This window comes from Cervus elaphus, chromosome 29 (genome assembly GCF_910594005.1).
Source record: "Cervus elaphus chromosome 29, mCerEla1.1, whole genome shotgun sequence".
NCBI classification, from domain to species: domain Eukaryota; kingdom Metazoa; phylum Chordata; class Mammalia; order Artiodactyla; family Cervidae; genus Cervus; species Cervus elaphus.
In genome coordinates, this window is record NC_057843.1 from 60,980,529 (window position 1) to 60,997,468 (window position 16,940).

Below are 16,940 nucleotides of genomic sequence, written 5' to 3' on the forward strand. Positions count from 1 at the left end.
CTGTAAATACAAGGTTCGGTGGGGCCAAGGCTCTCGGTCCCCGTGGTGGTGATGCGTGAACCAGCAGGATTCTGCCCTCAGCCTGTATGGGGGGAAGAAGCCCTGCCCTGCACTGTCCTCACACCCTTCCTGCAGTGTCAGCCTGAGCCGACGAGGGTGTCAGCACTTTCCAGGATGGGGTAAGACAGCTCAGGCAGACAGAAGATTGATGCCGACCAAACCCATAATGAGGACTGGAGAGCTGCAGCAGCATTTTCCTGTGTGTTCACTGGGCCCTGCTGCTAATTAGCTTTGCTTGGGAAGTCACCTCCCTTATTCCTGCTATCCACTTGTACGCAATTATATTTAGGGTTGGAAAAAAATCAGTCAATGAATGTTTGTTTTTGTTTTTTTGTTTGAGTATCAAGAATATTTAGAGAAACATTTCACCACCAACAAAGCAACTCTGGGCATTTTACAAAGTTCTCCCCTTCACTGATGGCTGAGGATGGCTTTGAGACAAAGCCCATGTATTAATAAATGTGGGGAGATGCTGTCCTTTTAATTTTCCTGAGTGGTTCCCGCCTGACCCACTGAGGGGTGTGAACTGGGGCCTCTAGTTCCAGGGCCTGTGTGTGGAGTCAGGAGTCCAGGGGCCAGTTCTAGCTGTGTCCGTCCTTTCAGCTCATAAGGACTCGTTTCCTCTTCTGCAAAATGGGGTAAGCATGTCCCCCTGACAAGTTTTGGATTTGTTTAATAAGGATGAGAAACTGTAGGAGAAAGCTCTGGAGGCAGTGTTAAGGCTGTGGACTCGAGCCTAAGTCCTTGGGTTCAAATCACAGCCACTCCGCTCTCTTGTCTGGGAACTCAGCTTGTCACTCAGCCTCTCTGGCCTCAATGTTCTCATCCATAAAATGGGTACAGTAGTAGTATTGTAGTAGTGGGGGCTTCCCAGGTGGCTGAGTGGTAAAGAATCTGCCTGCAATGCAGGAGACACAGAAGACTCCGGTTCGATCCCTGGGTCAGGAAGATCCCCTGGAGGAGGAAATGGCAACCCACTCCAGCTTTCTTGCCTGGAAAATCCCATGGACCGAGGAGCCTGGCGGGCTACAGTCCTTAGGGTCGCAAAGTGCGGGACACGACTGCATGGCTGAACACACACATTCAGTAGCACTCACTTCATAGGGTGAGTTATGTGAATCACTTGGACAGTAGTAGTCAGCGCACTAAGCCTTCTAATGTTGGCTGCCATTATTATAATTACTGTGTCAACTGAATCATGCTTCTGAGAAAATTTCCATTAATGTAATTATAAATAAAACCTGTGTTAACATAGTTCCATGTAAATTAAAATTTTATGATGTATTACATATCAACATAAATTAACATTTATATAAGAATTTTCTGGAAAAATTGTGGATGGGTGGTTCTTGTGCTTTTATTTAAATGTTCACAAGTCAAGGTACTTTTGGTGGGGGGGATAGCTTTATTGAGATAGATCCACATGCCACATTCACCCCTTGCAGGAGTAGAGATCCACCTACCTGTGTGTTGAGGGGGAGCCCTTCAGTGGTTCTAGAATCCTCCACCCCTGCCTCCCCGCCTTCCGGGGGCTTCCAGGCTTGATTCCCGGCACAGTGAGGATATCCCTGGTGCAGAACAGAGGAGGCTCGTGTCTATTTAGGCTTCTTTGTGGGACAGGGAGGCCCGGGAAGGACGCGGCTGGGGGTGTGGGGCGGTGACCCTCGTTGTCCTGCTTGCCTCTGCAGAGCACCTGAAGGAGCGCCTGGCCACGGAGCTGGCGGGGCTGCCCAAGGTCCGCCTGGTCCGCGCCAGCAAGAGGGAGGGCCTGGTGCGAGCTCGGCTGCTCGGGGCCTCCGTGGCCCAGGGCGACGTGCTGACCTTCCTGGACTGCCACTGCGAGTGCCACGAGGGCTGGCTGGAGCCGCTGCTGCAGAGGTGCGTCTGTGGGGGCGGGGCGGGGGGCGGGGCAGGGGCGGGGCATATGCGTCTGTGGGGCGGGGCAGGGGCGGGGCATATGCGTCTGTGGGGCGGGGCAGGGGGCGGGGCCCCGGCAAACGCGTGGGAGGGAGGGGGCTGGGCTCAGACGCTCCTTGGCCACAGCCTCGGGTCCCCTGGCTGGAGGGGATGTCCTGGGGCTCTGGAGGCTGTTAAGTTAGTTAGTATATAGCCAGCACTTAGAACATGCCCGTAGACAGGAGGCCCCAGATGAGTGTTTCATTTTATTACCGCTTATTTTACACATTTATTGTAGAAAACTTAGTATGATCAACCAAGAAAAAAATATTGTCAGTCACATAGAATTGTACTCCTAGAGAATATGTTTTGATGTATTTCCTTCAAGCCAGCTGTCTTATCCGTTATACCAACAATGCCTAGGGCCCACCTGTAAAACTTTAAGGGACCCTCCCCCCAAATTATGATAATTTCTTTTAAACTCAGAATGGAAAATGAATATTACAATAATGAATATAGCCTGGGTTGTCTTTATACCTATAATATAGTCATAAAATATGGGCTTCCCTTATAACTCAGTTGGTAAAGAATCTACCTGCAGTGCAGGAGACGTGGATTCAATTCCTGGGTCAGGAAGATCCCCTGGAGAAGGAAATGGCAACTCACTCCAGTATTCTTGCCTGGAGAATCCCACGGACAGAGGGGCCTGGCAGGCTACAGTCCATGGGGTCGCAAGAGTCGGACACGACTTAGCGACTAAACCACCACCACCATAGTCATAAAATATTATTTTTAATATCTATTTTTATGGAGTCATGAAAGCATAAATACAGCCACGTCTTCAACGCCGTTTTTCTCCTGCTGCCCCGCAGCCTCTCAGGGCTCACCCTCGGCTGACTTTTGTTCTCTTCCTTTCCCTGTTTCCCTCCCTGTCCTACTGATTCTGCATCAGGAGCTGGGCTGGCAAGCCCTGAGCTCCTCCAGGTGCGAGAGGAAGTCTAGGGAGGAGCAGGTTCTCTGCTTGGTCCCCACTGTATGGAGTGGGTAGAGGGCTGGAAGATCTGAGTTTGTGCATTTGGAGAACTACTTTCCGCTGGCCCCCAGTGCTTGGTTGCCAAGGTCTGTCTGGAAGAGCTGGGGACCCCCCTCCCCCCCGCCTCCCTTCCTGCATGAGACCAGACTCTGCCCTGACACGTCTCCCGTCCTGGTCCTTCGATGCCTCGTTCTCCCCGCTCAGCTCTAATGGGCTTCAGCAGCGGCAGGGACTCACGGTTCCTCGGGCTAGTGCAAGAGTCTGAGATCACTTAAAACGTAGTGACAGCCGGGTGCTCCCTCTGGAATCTGGCCTGGTGGGCTCACCCTGCCTCCTGCCTGCTCTGTGCCTACAGAGGGCCCCCTCCAGTCCTGTCTAACATCATGGGAGGGCAGCGCACTGTTCCCTTCAGCCGATGCGTGAATGCCATCTGGGATTCCATTTCACTCCATGCCACCCTTTGGAGAGAGTGAGGTGGCATTCCTCATAGTCACATCCTTGTTCCATACCTGGAGTCAGAGGGATTCTCCCCTGGTTACCCATTAGAAATAGCTGGGGAATTTTAAAAAGTCCTGGTCCTTAGCAGACTATTTGGATTGGAATTTCTGGGGTGGTTCCTGGCCTTCTGGATGTTTCAAAAGCTCCCCAGGGAGTTGGGTATGCCTCAGAGTTGAGACACTGGACTGTAGACTGTGGCTCAGGTATGGTCTCAGCCAGGCACAGTAATCCCTTCCCTTTAGGGGCTTTTGAAAGTATTCTTAATTGTCATATTAACGAGGTTGTGCCCCTGGCATCTTATGAGCTGCTGTTGATATCTGGGGCAGAACCATTCTTTGCTGTGTAGGACTGGACTGTGGGATGTTTAGTATCCCTGGTCCCTGGCTCACAAGATGTCAGGAAGCTCTAGCCAGTAACCGCTGCAACTGGGCCTGCACATTCTCTAACCCTGATTTAGAATCCTTTACTCCAGTACTGGCTACCACCCGTTTTCCCTTTCTTGTAGAAATTAGATGACCCCTGGTTCCAACCAGCTGGATGCAAGTCACAAGTTTATGGTTTAGAGGTCTCAGATTCTAGAGAACTGCCCCCAAAATACAATCCAGAGAAATCTAATGTTCACATATGGTCCAGTCTCAGTTCACGCTTCCTGCTGTGCTGTCAGAGGCAAAGAAACACAGTCTGGAAGCCTGCTGAAAGATGGCTGGGCTTGTAAGAATCATTGTGGAGAGAATCCCTGAAGCCTGTGCACAGGCTGATGGCTGCAACGAGAAACTGTCACATTTTCCACTGTTTGTAACGTTTAATCATGAAGAAGATTAAATGAAAAGTATAGCTATAGTTCCAGGGTCTCTGCCAGCCTCTTACAAACATTCTGTTAGGGAGTCGACATTAGCCCTCCAAGTGTGTATTATTGTTTCAGAGGCAACAGGCTCTTGCATGGTTAAATGGCAACACTAATGTCACACAGCAAAGAAGGGGCAGGATTAAAATTTATTTGCTAGTTCCAAAGGAGACCCTTTGGTCTGGGTGCATCTCTGTTCATAAGAAGATAATTATTTCTTGACTTGAAGATGTTTCATTGTGATTACATGAAGAAATCTCTTACAGTCTTGAGAAACTGAAAGTCTGCTTTCTGTTTTAAAAGTTAGCTTGGATTTTGACATTGTGACTCTCACAGAAGGACTCAAGTTTAACCAGAATATCTCTAGACGGAATCAGAGTATTAAAGCTATGGGACTTTACACATCAGGGCTAGAATCCTTGTGCCCGCCCCACCTCCGCCCAGCACCCCCATGGTGTTCACCTGCCGGGGCTGACCTGGCTATAGACGCCTGGAGCAAGAGAAGCAGGCCTTTCTCACACAGGCGTCCCCCCTCTTAGCGGAAGGCTGAGGAGCTTCAATCCTCAGGTCCCCTGGCGGTCCTCCTGCTGCCCAGACCTGGCAGAACATTAGGGTGTTCTGGTTCTTTTCAGGATCCATGAGAAGGAATCTGCAGTGGTGTGCCCTGTGATTGATGTGATTGACTGGAACACTTTCGAGTACCTGGGCAATGCTGGGGAGCCCCAGATCGGCGGTTTTGACTGGAGGCTGGTGTTCACGTGGCACACGGTCCCTGAAAAGGAGAGGCTCCGCATGCGGTCCCCCATCGATGTCATCAGGTCGGGGGCTGCTTCTTTGGGTGCCTCACTGCGTCTGGCCAGCTTGCCAGTGAAGGCCCTCGGGAGGGGTGGTTAGCTGTTGCCTCTCCTTTCATTTTCCAGAGTATTTGTTTATCTTTGATAAAAATCTTTGCTATACATGTGGATTTTATATTGTTATATATATTTTAATAATTTTGGTAAGTATGTATAACAAAATTTACCCTCTTAACTGTTTTTAAATGCACAGTTCACTAGCGTCATACACATTCACAGTATTGTACAAGCATCACTTCTATATATTTCCATAACTTTGCCATCACCCTGGGTTGTTGTTGTTTAGTCGCTAAGTCATGTCTGACGCTTTGTGACCCATAGACTGTAGCCTGCCAGGCTCCTCTGTCCATGGGATTTCCCAGGAACGAATACTGGAGTGGATTACCATTTCCTTCTCTAGGGGAATCTTCCCAACCCAGGGATTGAACCTGGGTCTCCTGCTTGGCAGGTGGATTCTCTACCACTGCATCACCTGGGAAGTCCTGTATAGAAACTCTGTACCCATGAAACAATACCTCACCTTCCTCCCCTCCTCCAACCCCTAACTTCCCATCTATGGGTTTCCCTCTTTTATGTACCTCATATAAGTAGAATCACACAATATTTATCCTCTTATGTCTTATTTCTTTTCCTTAAGAAGAATCTTTCTGAGCAGTGCCGCCCAGCCTGGCTCCTGCCATCCTCTCAGAATTCGGGCTCTCGCCTCTCATCTCTGTCTGTTGTCTGTGCTCCTAGAAGTTCAGGGGTTTCACTCACCCTTAGGCCTTTGGTCATGCTCCTGTCTTCTCGGAGAACCATTCATTCCTCTTCTGGGCTAAATCCCCTTTGTGCTGCAGGCCGTGCCTCCTCCGAGAGGCTCAGCCCTGCCTGCCTCCGTCCCCATCTCGTGGCTTCTTCTGTATTTCCTCAGGGTCCCAGGTTGACCTTAGTCACCCACAGAGTTCTGTGTTGCCTTGTGAGGTGTCCACGAGCTTCCCCAGGGCAGGGGCTATGGGGTAGGGGCTGTGGGGAACATCCAGCTGCTGGCCCAGCTTAGCTCCAGGCTAAGAGAGCGTGAACTTGGGGTGTGCTTATGTGAGTGAATGGACTCAAGGTTTCTAGTAGAAACCAACTGTGATGATTTCCTGCTGCTTACCTCGAATTATGATTCACATGCTTCTAGATCTCCAACGATGGCTGGTGGGCTGTTTGCTGTGAGTAAGAAATACTTTGAATACCTGGGGTCTTATGATATAGGAATGGAAGTTTGGGGTGGAGAAAACCTCGAATTCTCCTTTAGGGTAAGTATAGTCTTCTGTTCCCACTTGTTCTTAACCTGTTTTTGTCTCTCTCTGGGAACGGTGGCTTTGGTAGGAGAGCCTGGTGGACTGTCCCTCTATATTGGCAGTCTGTCCAACAATCCCGAAAGAATACAATGGCACAGGCATCCTGTAAATACTCTTAAAATACACATTTCGTAGATTTGGGGCTGCTAAAGGTCTTGGGAGTTACCTAGTTCTCTTACTCTACTGAGGGAGGGATGGCGGGTGGAGGGGGAAGTGACTGGCTCAAGGTCACTCAAAGAGTGCGTGACAGATCCAGCACTTAAGCACAGGCGCCTGCCTCCTGATCCCATGCTTTGGAGCCTTGATGGGCTTGACTGCTTGATAAAGTCACCTATTTATTTGGCACTTGCGTGCTAAGTCACTTCAGTTGTGTCCGACTCTTTGCGACCCCATGAACTATAGCCCACCAGGCTCCTCTGCCCATGGGATTCTCCCAGCAAGAATACTGGAGTGGGTTGCCATTTCCTTGTCCATTTATTTGGCACAGTGACTTTCAAACTTTGACACATATGAGATTTGTTAGGGAAACTTGTTAAAAAGGCAGATTCCTATGCATGGTCTCTGGAAAGTCAGATTTGATACACTTACAGTGGGGAGTGGGTGTCTGCATTTTGTAACAAGCCCATACATTGCTTCTGCTGTGTGTGACACACAGATGCCCCTTTGGGAACGCGTTAGCATTCTGGGGGATTTCCTAGTTAACTGAATCTTGCATTTTTAAGTATCAAAGCCTTAAGTCGATGTTCGTGCTTTTAAATGGAAAATTTTCAAATTGAGGAATATCTTATGTGGTTTGCTGCTTTAAAAGAATTAATAAATAAAACTTTGGCCCTCCACTGAGGACTCACGCCTCCTCCCCATTATAAGCACCAGATGGCAAACCCACTCCAGAACTCTTGCCTGGAAAATCCCATGGACGGAGGAGCCTGGTGGGCTGCGGTCCATGGGGTCGCTAAGAGTCGGACACGACTGAGCGACTTCACTTTCACTTTTCACTTTCATGCACTGGAGAAGGAAATGGCAACCCACTCCAGTGTTCTTGCCTGGAGAATCCCAGGGACGGGGGAGCCTGGTGGGCTGCCGTCTATGGGGTTGCACAGAGTCGGACACGACTGACGTGACTTAGCAGCAGCAGTAGCTACCTTTGGTCATATGTCCATGAAAAGGCTCCAGATGACTGTGTGCTGAGTTTTAGGGTGTGCTTTTAACACTCTTTCTGCCTCTTCCCTAGGTGTCAGGCTGCTCTGCCTGCCTCTAGAAGCTCTTCCTTTCCCCCTTCCAAACCTCTCTTCTTACTTGCTGCTTTCCTATCTTCTGTGGCTAGGAGACCAGGTAATCGGCCTGTGCTTTACCTAGTAAGTAAGTGAGCTCCCAGTGAAGTCCACTGTGGGTGCTCCTAGCTTTCGTGCATGGACTTTGGGGTCTGGGTTCCGATGGCTTATTTGTCTTTGGGGCTGTTTTCTTGCTCTTTGACTGCATCCTGTGTCCTGAATATCCCGGGGACGTGGCCCCCTGCCTCATGGAGGGTGAGGTCTTGGCAGTGTTCGCCATGACCTCTGTGTGCCGAGCCTCCTTGCTGTAGGCATTGCGGGCCAGCAGCTCGCGCCCCGCTCAGCCCCGTCACCCCGCCTCCTCCCCGCTCTGTGCGCAGATCTGGCAGTGCGGGGGGACCCTGGAGATACACCCGTGTTCGCACGTTGGCCACGTTTTCCCCAGGCAAGCTCCCTACTCCCGCAACAAGGCCCTGGCCAACAGTGTCCGCGCAGCTGAAGTGTGGATGGATGAATTTAAAGAGCTCTACTACCATCGCAATCCCCAGGCCCGCCTGGTGAGTCCCCCTGCACACCCACACTCCTTCTGGCTGCATCCAAACAAAAGCAGCTGATTCTGGCCTCCTCCTGCAGTAGATCTGGTTCGAGAAATAGAGAGGAAATCAGGTGCTCACAACCCAAGAGGAAAACTGTATTCCTTCACTTATAATAAACAACAGACAGTTGATTCTCACTCCTCACCATAATTATGCTCCATACGGTCACCGAACCACAGTCACTGAATTTGGGACTGACTACTTAGCCATTGATCATGGGGGAAATACAGGATTAGGTTCCTGCAGGCCTCTTGCAGATAGACATTTTTATCAATGGATCTATACATAACTTGGTTTTTTGTGTGCTTCTGCTTAAATAATCTATTTAACGTATACTGTTGATTGGTTGCATTGAGCTCACACCCAGGTGAATCTCATCTGACACACCTCTTTTCTCCCTCCAACACATCACGGCCTTGCCCTCGGAACACTAGACAGCCCTAACTACTCTTGGGGGCCATTTTAAACAGTGGCGTCACCAACACAGTACAGAACAGTCTGAAAACCATGGTGCTGAATAGTAAACAGGACACTTGCTTTCAGGACGAGAGCTGAGATATAACCTCAGCTGGGAATGTGCACCCTGGGGGACTCTCATGTCTGAGAATGACCGTGAAAGTGTGAAGACGCCGCAAGTATTGATTTGAGTGTTAAAAATAACATTTTAACAGAGAGCCCCACTGCCACTCACAGGCCACCCTCCGCACACGCCAGGACGGGGCTCCCACTGACCTGTGTCCATGTAACTAAGGGGCCATGTGGCAAGACAGGAAAGTTGGCTCCAAGGCCTCTTTCCTGGCCACTTGATGTAAGTCTCTTCTTGTGAATCTTTACAGCGGTCCTTCAGAGTAACTTGGAGATTTTCACTTTGTGGATGAGAAAACTGAAGTTCAGAGAGAGAGTGATTTGAGGAACTTGCCCAAGGGCTCGTTGCAGATGTGGGAGAACTGGGTCCACTCCAGCGGCACGCTCTCTGCTCTGCGGAGCCCGTGGACACCCACCTTGACCTCCACTGTGGCCTTTCTCTGCCTCTGGGCTACAGGGTCACTACTTCCTCTGTCTCGCCCAAGGCTGCAGGGTAGAAATATCTGCTCTTCCCTGTCACCCAGTCTAAAACCCGCAGATCGATCCCTCTTCCCGAGGGTTCCCAAAGAGTAATATGTTAGGAAGAGGGGCACTCATGCACCTTTTGTCTGAATGCCCCGTGGCAGAGTGTTGAAATGGATATTTGGTTGAAGATGAGGACACAGTGACTCTCATTGAAAAATGAACTTCTGGAAAGCAAGCAGAAACGAAATTTTACTCAGACTTTTTCCTTATTGTTATCATTTTGTTGAATATTTTAACTTGTCAAATTTTAATCATTTAACATCATAACACAGGGACCGTCCTATCGCTGCCTCAGCATTGCTCTCATGGTTGTCCATTTGCTGTGCTAAATAGATGCTTGCTTTATTTGATTATTCAAAAATTCGTAATCCTTGGTTTTGTCCATAAAACAAGTATTTATCATTGTAGCATTTTGCTCTTACTATCGGAAGAATATATTTAGACTTGAATAGATTGAGCACATGAGAAAGTTTTCATTCATAATTACCTCTAAAATACTTACCTGTGTTTAGAAGTGAGTGCCCAGGTATCAGTGGTTAAACTATGAGAACACTGTGACCTACGTGTGCGCCTGACCTGCCGCTGACCTGTGACCACAAGGACCGGGGATGCCCGTGCAGCCCCTGGATTCAGCTCCTGACCCATCAGCAGGGGCTTTGCGTCCTTCCTCCGGCACCTCGCCACAGCCCTGCAGCGAGAGCAGCTGGGGACGTCATTGTTCGGGCAGCAGGATCTCCCACTGGGGTGCTGCCACGCTGTCTGAGACCGTTTCTTGTCCTCTCTGTGCTATGCAGGCTCCGCACACAGTCGGTGCTCAATGAAGGCTTCCTGGGTGAATGAAAGTCTTTAATAGGAAGTGCTGTGCCTTGCAGGGGCTCACCGTTTTGTCCTTTTCTCAGGAGCCCTTTGGAGACGTGACAGAGAGGAGACAGCTCCGTGCGAAGCTTGGGTGTAAGGACTTCAAGTGGTTCCTGAATACCGTGTATCCAGAGCTGCACGTGCCCGAGGACAGGCCTGGCTTCTTTGGGATGGTGAGCGAGCTGGGCCTATGCTGGGCTGTGTGCTCCCGGCCTCCAGGAGTGACCGGGCCTCCTGAGTGACCAATCCTGCAAAAGAAAGGCCCCTTTGTGGGGACAGCTGACCTCTCTCATATGCCTCCCCCTTCTCATCCGGTGTCCTTCTTTCTCCCCTTGAGTGTCTGGGCCTCAGGTCCAGAATGTCAGCACTGGAAGCATCTAAGTGTTGGTGAGTACAGCCTCCTGTTTTACACATGGAAACTGAGGATCAATTAGTGTTTCCAAGTCTTTTTTTAAACTAACTCCTTATCACATGACTTCAAACTTCAATAACTGGACCAGTTACTAATTCCCAACTCAGGGATCCACAAAAGCCATAGTAAGGAAGAGGAGTCACTTCTGTTACTTCAAAAAACCTAGAAGAAATATTGGTGGGATGAGGTCAACTAACGTGTCCAGCACCTTTGGCTCTTGCTTGGAACTCCACCAACTCAGGGAGGCCTCCTCGGCTCTGTGGTATTCATCAGAAGAGCTGGTGTTCCATTCTGCAAGTTTTGATAAATGCAAAGCAGGGTATTTTTAGTTTTCATTATAAAAATGTTCAAACATGCAGAAATGCAGAGAGTGGTATAATGAACTCTGTCCCTGAGATTCTGCAATTACCAAGAAGATGTTGCCTCTTTTGCATTCCCTTTCCTCTGCTCCACCCTCCCATTGACATTGTGACCCTAAATAAAGTTAAAGATTCCTTTGAAGCTCTATTTATTTATAGAATATATTTCACTAAGGAGGTATAGTCAAACACACTATGCTCTAAAATCATTCTTTAAGTCTATCACCAACTTGATAGATTTAGCTTAATTAATCTACTAATTAATTAATTAGTCTAATAAAGTTTTAATCTTTAGGGGTTTCTCCCTTTTCTTCTTCTTTAGTTTTTTTGTTTTTTCTTTCTTTCCAGATTCTGTAGTAGACCAAATCTTTTGAACACAGGGACCTCATCTGAGGTTGAGATCCTTTGGTGGTCAAGAGTGCCAACTTGGCTTCATAACATTTGAGCTCTTTTAAACCTAAGATGCCCTGATTATTCACCTCTCCTGTTCCCAGGCTCCTTCACAAAGTTGAGGGACCTCAGGATCATGGAGGTCTGTGTTTTATGAGCCAGTGGATTATGGATTCCTTCTTTCTATGTGGCTGAGTCTTATTCCCAGAACCAGGCTAGACAAAGGTGGACAAGGGCCAGGGCCAGAGTGGGGTTCAGAAGAAGCCAGTGAAGGTTCTTTGAAAGTGAAAGTGTTAGTCAGTCAATCATGTCCATTCTTTGCGACCCCATGGACTGTAGCCTGCTAGGCTCCTCTGTCCATGGGATTCTCCAGGCAAGAATACTGGAGTGGGTAGCCATTCCCTTCTCCTTAGGATCTTCCTGACCCGGGATGGAACCTGGGTCTCCTGCATTGCAGGCAGATTCTTTACCAACTGAGCCACCAGGGAAGGTTCCTTAAACTCTCCAGAAAGGGATTTGGAAGGTACTTGATGCTAGGAAAACTCGAAGGTGGGAGGAGAAGGGGACGACAGAGGATGAGATGGTTGGATGGTATCACTGACTCAATGGACATGAGTCTGAGTAAACTCCAGGAGTTGGTGATGGACAGGGAGGCCTGACATGCTGCAGTCCATGGGGTCGCAGAGTCGGATACGACTGAGCAACTGAGCTGAACTGAGTTTCTCTCTGGAGGCTCCTGGAAGGGAGGTTGGAGCATGGAACCTTTCGGGTCTTTTTGCTCTTAGAATGATTAAAGGGATTTAGATCCAAAAGTACCTTAGAGATGACCTTAGATGAGAGAATATTGCGTGATGGAGAGAGCGCTGGACTTGGAGTCTGAGGTCCTGGATTCAGGACTCAGGTGTCTCCACTTACATGTTGTCTGACCTGTGTGCAACCACTGGCTCTGTATTATACTGTCCTTGTGCTCCACACTGGTGGACTTCTGATCTGAGAAGTGCCAGGTCTCCTAACTGGGGTATCCTCTGAAGATAACGTAATATCAGGAGCTCTTTGGTACCCAGGGCTTCCGAGGTGGTTTTATTTATTTATTTTTTTTATTTATTTTTTTCCGAGGTGGTTTTAGTGGTGAGGAACCCACCTGCCAGTGCAAGAGATGCAAGAAATGCAGTCTGATCCCTGGGTCAGGAAGTGGGAAATGGCAACCCACGCGAGTATTCTTGCCTGTGAAATTCCATGGGCAGAGGAGACTGGTGGGCCCAGTCCTTAGGGTCACAAGAGTCGGACAGGACCGAGCACACACTTGGTACAGATGTGAGGGGACAACTCAGCTATGCTGGACTAGTAAAGAAATAAGGCTGCACTGACGAGACATGGGAGAAGGCAGTGGCAGCCCACTCCAGTGCTCTGCCTGGAGAATCCCATGGACAGAGGAGCCTGGTGGGCTGCGGTCCATGGGTTCACTAAGAGTCAGACATGACTGAGCGACTTCACTCTCTTTTCACTTTCATGCATTGGAGAAGGAAATGGCAACCCACTCCAGTGTTCTTGCCTGGAGAATCCCAGGGACGGGGGAGCCTGTTGGGCTGCCGTCTGTGGGGTTGCTAAGAGTCGGACAGGACTGAGCGACTTCACTTTCACTTCTCACTTTCATGCATTGGAGAAGGAAATGGCAACCCACTCCAGTGCTCTGCCTGGAGAATCCCAGGGACGGGGGAGCCTGGTGGGCTGCCGTCTATGGGGTCACACAGAGTCGGACACGACTGATGCGACTTAGCAGCAGCAGCAGCAATGAGACATGAAGCAGTGTGAGCTCTCAGACCATAAAGATTTCATCTCTCTGCTCCTCAAATTTATCTTCCTGAAATGTTTATGAATCATATGATATCACTTAGATATGGAATCTTTAAAAAATGATATAAATGAACCTATTTACCAAACAGAAATAGAGTCACAGATGTAGAAAACAAACTTAGGGTTACAGGTAGGGAGAGCAGGGGAAAGGATGAACCGGGAGATTGGGATCGTCGCGCAGTTACTATTGTATGTATAGAACAGATAACTAGTAGGAACCCGCCATAGAGCACAGGGAACTCTGCTCAGCGCTCTGTAGTGACCTAGACGGGAACAGAAACTGAGAAAGACTGAATAGACGTGTGTGTGTAACTGATTCACTTGGCCGTGCGGCAGAAACTCACACAATGGTGTGCGTTAACTTCACTCCAGTAAAAATTAACTTTAAGAAATGGGGGTTGTGATTCCTGCCTACGGTATAGAACGGGAAGCACGTTTAAAACTAGAAATGGGAGGGGCTCTCAGCTCAGCCTGGTTCTTCAGGCCGCCGCTCCTGTCCCTCTGTTTACCTGTCGTCACGGCCCTGGGTGGAATCTGCTGTGTGTAAACTGGACCAAATGCCGCCTTTATGTTTTGCTTAGCTCCGGAACAAAGGACTGAAAGGTTACTGCTTTGACTATAACCCTCCCAACGAGCACGAGATCACAGGACACCAGGTCATTCTGTACGGCTGTCATGGGATGGGTCAGAACCAGGTAGGGGCTGCTGCGTTAACAGCTTGACCTTCTCAGGCTGAAGGGCAGTGGACGGCGGGAGGCCCTGTGCTCAAGGGATCATCGGTGTGGGCCTTTAAAGAGGCAGATGAGGGGAAATCTGTGTGCTTTTAAAACAGTTACTATATCGCTTCTCGGCCTTTTGGCTAAGATCAAGTGTAGTATCTGTTCTTATCAGTTTAATATCTGATACGTCCTCTATCTGAGGACAATATATTAAATGGATTTTTGGGATTAGGAGTTGGAATAGGAGCTTGCTCTGTCCACTCCACGCATCGACCTGGTATTGCAGTACTTCCAGGAACGGTGTACCCCGCTCTGGGGGGAAAAATTTTAAAAAAATGAAACAGTTAATATGTGATTTCTTGTTATAAAGGTAATATATGCTCATCATAGAACATTTAGGAAATATAAAAAGTAGAAGCAAGTAGTAAGTGACAAGACCCAGAATGACCACCATTATAATTAAGATATATTTACTTCCCATCTTTTTTAATGCATGACCTTGGGATTATGTATTTTAAATAGTTGTTGTAATATCTACATGTTTATAGTCTATCATGTCCATTACTTAATCATACTTTTCGTGCCTTGTTAGACATCCTTTGAGAACATCATCCATAACAGCCTCTTGGTATTCCTTTGTTTGACTGTATTAATTACTGTTGAGGAAACCAATTCCTTCCTCCCTGTTTTTGTGATTATAAATAACCCTGCTGCTAACATCTTTGAACAGAAAGAAAAAATGAAGGAAAGCAAACAGATTTGCATTTCAGATGACTTATTCAGAATTAAATCTTACATGGAATTATAGGATTTGATATGTAGCGCCACACTGCAAAGCAGTTTTTAGGGCGGTTTCCTCAGTCAGGGCCCAGGTGGATATGTCTGGGTTAAGTGCTCAACTGCAAGCTGGGCAGGGGAGCAAGACCTGGAAGGTCTGAGAACCGGAGCAGGACCCTGGCCGGAGGAGCAGGCACACTGCCGGGGGGGGCCGGGGAGGATGCAGGAGAGAGCAAAGCGTTGGTTTTAGGCATTCAAAGCCTGCTGTCCTGAGTAAAGTGTCAGATACTGGAGATGAAGGGTGGGCCTTCAGATTCTCCTCTCCCCTGGAGTCACTCCAATTCGTTTAAATATTAGGCCCCATTATGGTCAACAGTAAACTTTCATCATTCAGACCTCTACAGCCTTAAATTTTTCAGGTTCTTCTACCCCTTTTAGAATAGCTCTCCTCAAAGCTGGTACCATCAGCATCACCTGAATTCCCAGACCCACCCCATCTAGTCTTGACTGGTTTTCGGGGGAGACTCGTCTGAGAAGCAGTGCTCCACGTGCCTCAGGAACCTGTCACCTGTGTCAGACCCTCCTGGAAGCAGGGGTGGAGCGGGGTAGATGGGCAGCTGCGTGTCTTGTTAGAAGTATGAAAGTGCAGCTTCTTCGGCCCCATCTCAGACGGAGGGAATCCTCATTTCCTCTCTGGGACCAGGGCCCTGAGTCAGCATTTTCCCGAGGCACTGAGGGTAAGGAAACCGTTGCTCCGAAGAGCAGGTCCTCCCGTTAGCCGTCCTCTGTCTGCTGTGTCCAGCGCTTTGTGGTCTCCAAGGCATGGTTGCATCCCCTTTATTTCGTGGGAAGGAGGAGGAAAGGACTGCAGAAAAGGAGGGGAAGTGGCTGGTCAAGGCCCCAGATACCCCTCAAGGTCTGGGACCAGTCTCTTTCCTGCCGTTCTGCACCAGCCCGGGGTTAGGCACAGCAGGTGCGGGGTGACCCAGGCCATCCCCACCCTCATGCCCTTGGAAACGAGAAGGGCTCCTCTGTTCACGTTGGCTCCACACTCCTCCAGAGGTGTACAGGCAGCTCCGGGGACACAGGCTGGTGTTAGGACCCCAGCACCCATGCCCTGGTAACCCCAGGTTCTCCTTCCTCTTTCTAAAGATTGCCCTCTTTGCACATCAGAGGCTAATTGGTGCATGTTGGCTACTCCATTTCTAGTTTTTCGAATACACATCCCAGAATGAAATACGGTACAACACCCACCAGCCAGAAGGCTGCGTGGCGGTGGAGGCAGGAACAGACGTCCTCATCATGCATCTGTGTGAGAACACCACCCCAGAGGACCAGAAGTTCATCCTTCGGGAGGTAGGTGGCCCTGCTCACGCCTTCCTTCTGTGGCTCCCCATCCCGAGGACTGCAGAGGGGTGCTAGAGGTAGAGTGAGTCCCTAGTGCGTCTCAGGGATGCGGCCCCTGAGGAGACCAGGCGCTTCACAGTGAGCCCGAGGGTCCTGTGGCCTCCGGCGCCAGAAGCCCTGCCCTTCTTTCCTCCCTGTCCGCCCCTCTCAGTTCTCCTGTCCCCCTTACGCCTTGAGCTGTCGCTGCCTGGAATAGGAAGAGGCGCTGTCCCCGGTGTATTTGGAGATCGCTTGGGGTTCAGGGGTTCAGATGAATGAAACAAACCTCCAAGTGTAAGGACATGATATTAGACCCAAGATTACCACTCCCGTTGTCTAAGGCTCATCTTTCCCAGCTCTAAAGTGGGGATAGTAATCGAAGCCTTATCTACCTCTAGTGAAGAGTAGATGTGCGGCCAGAAAGAGTCTTTGGAAGCTGTAAAGCTCTCCACTGTTAACTTGCCATGCAGTAATGAAGATGGCCTCTCTGATGGAGTTGGTGCTCCATCAGTCACTGCTCCAAATCAGTCACTGCTGGTTTGGAGCTGGGAGTTATTTCAGGTCTGAGAGGCACCACCTCCTCCACGTTTGTAAGAGGCTCACGGTGGGACTCATACATCAGTCATATCTAGTGACTCACTAAAACGCACTTGAGGACGTAAATCCGAAGAAAATAATTCAAAAGAAAGAGTTAGTTC

General features: G+C 49.2%; 1 protein-coding gene and 1 non-coding gene across 3 annotated transcripts in view; both read left to right on the plus strand.

Annotated features, from left to right (window-relative positions):
- Positions 1-16,940, plus strand: part of GALNT12 (polypeptide N-acetylgalactosaminyltransferase 12) — a 32,976-nt gene that overhangs the window by 11,671 nt on the left and 4,365 nt on the right. The window contains exons 3-9 of one of the 2 annotated variants that reach the window (XM_043891103.1): positions 1,749-1,938; positions 4,964-5,149; positions 6,348-6,465; positions 8,162-8,338; positions 10,387-10,518; positions 13,942-14,055; positions 16,066-16,212. In XM_043891103.1, coding sequence (XP_043747038.1) covers positions 1,749-1,938; positions 4,964-5,149; positions 6,348-6,465; positions 8,162-8,338; positions 10,387-10,518; positions 13,942-14,055; positions 16,066-16,212 — 1,064 coding nt within the window. The remainder of the gene's footprint in view (positions 1-1,748; positions 1,939-4,963; positions 5,150-6,347; positions 6,466-8,161; positions 8,339-10,386; positions 10,519-13,941; positions 14,056-16,065; positions 16,213-16,940) is intronic. The other variant, XM_043891104.1, reaches the window with a different exon arrangement.
- Positions 14,200-14,390, plus strand: LOC122686375. Its single transcript, XR_006338743.1, has one exon. It is a non-coding gene; the product is annotated as a U2 spliceosomal RNA (small nuclear RNA).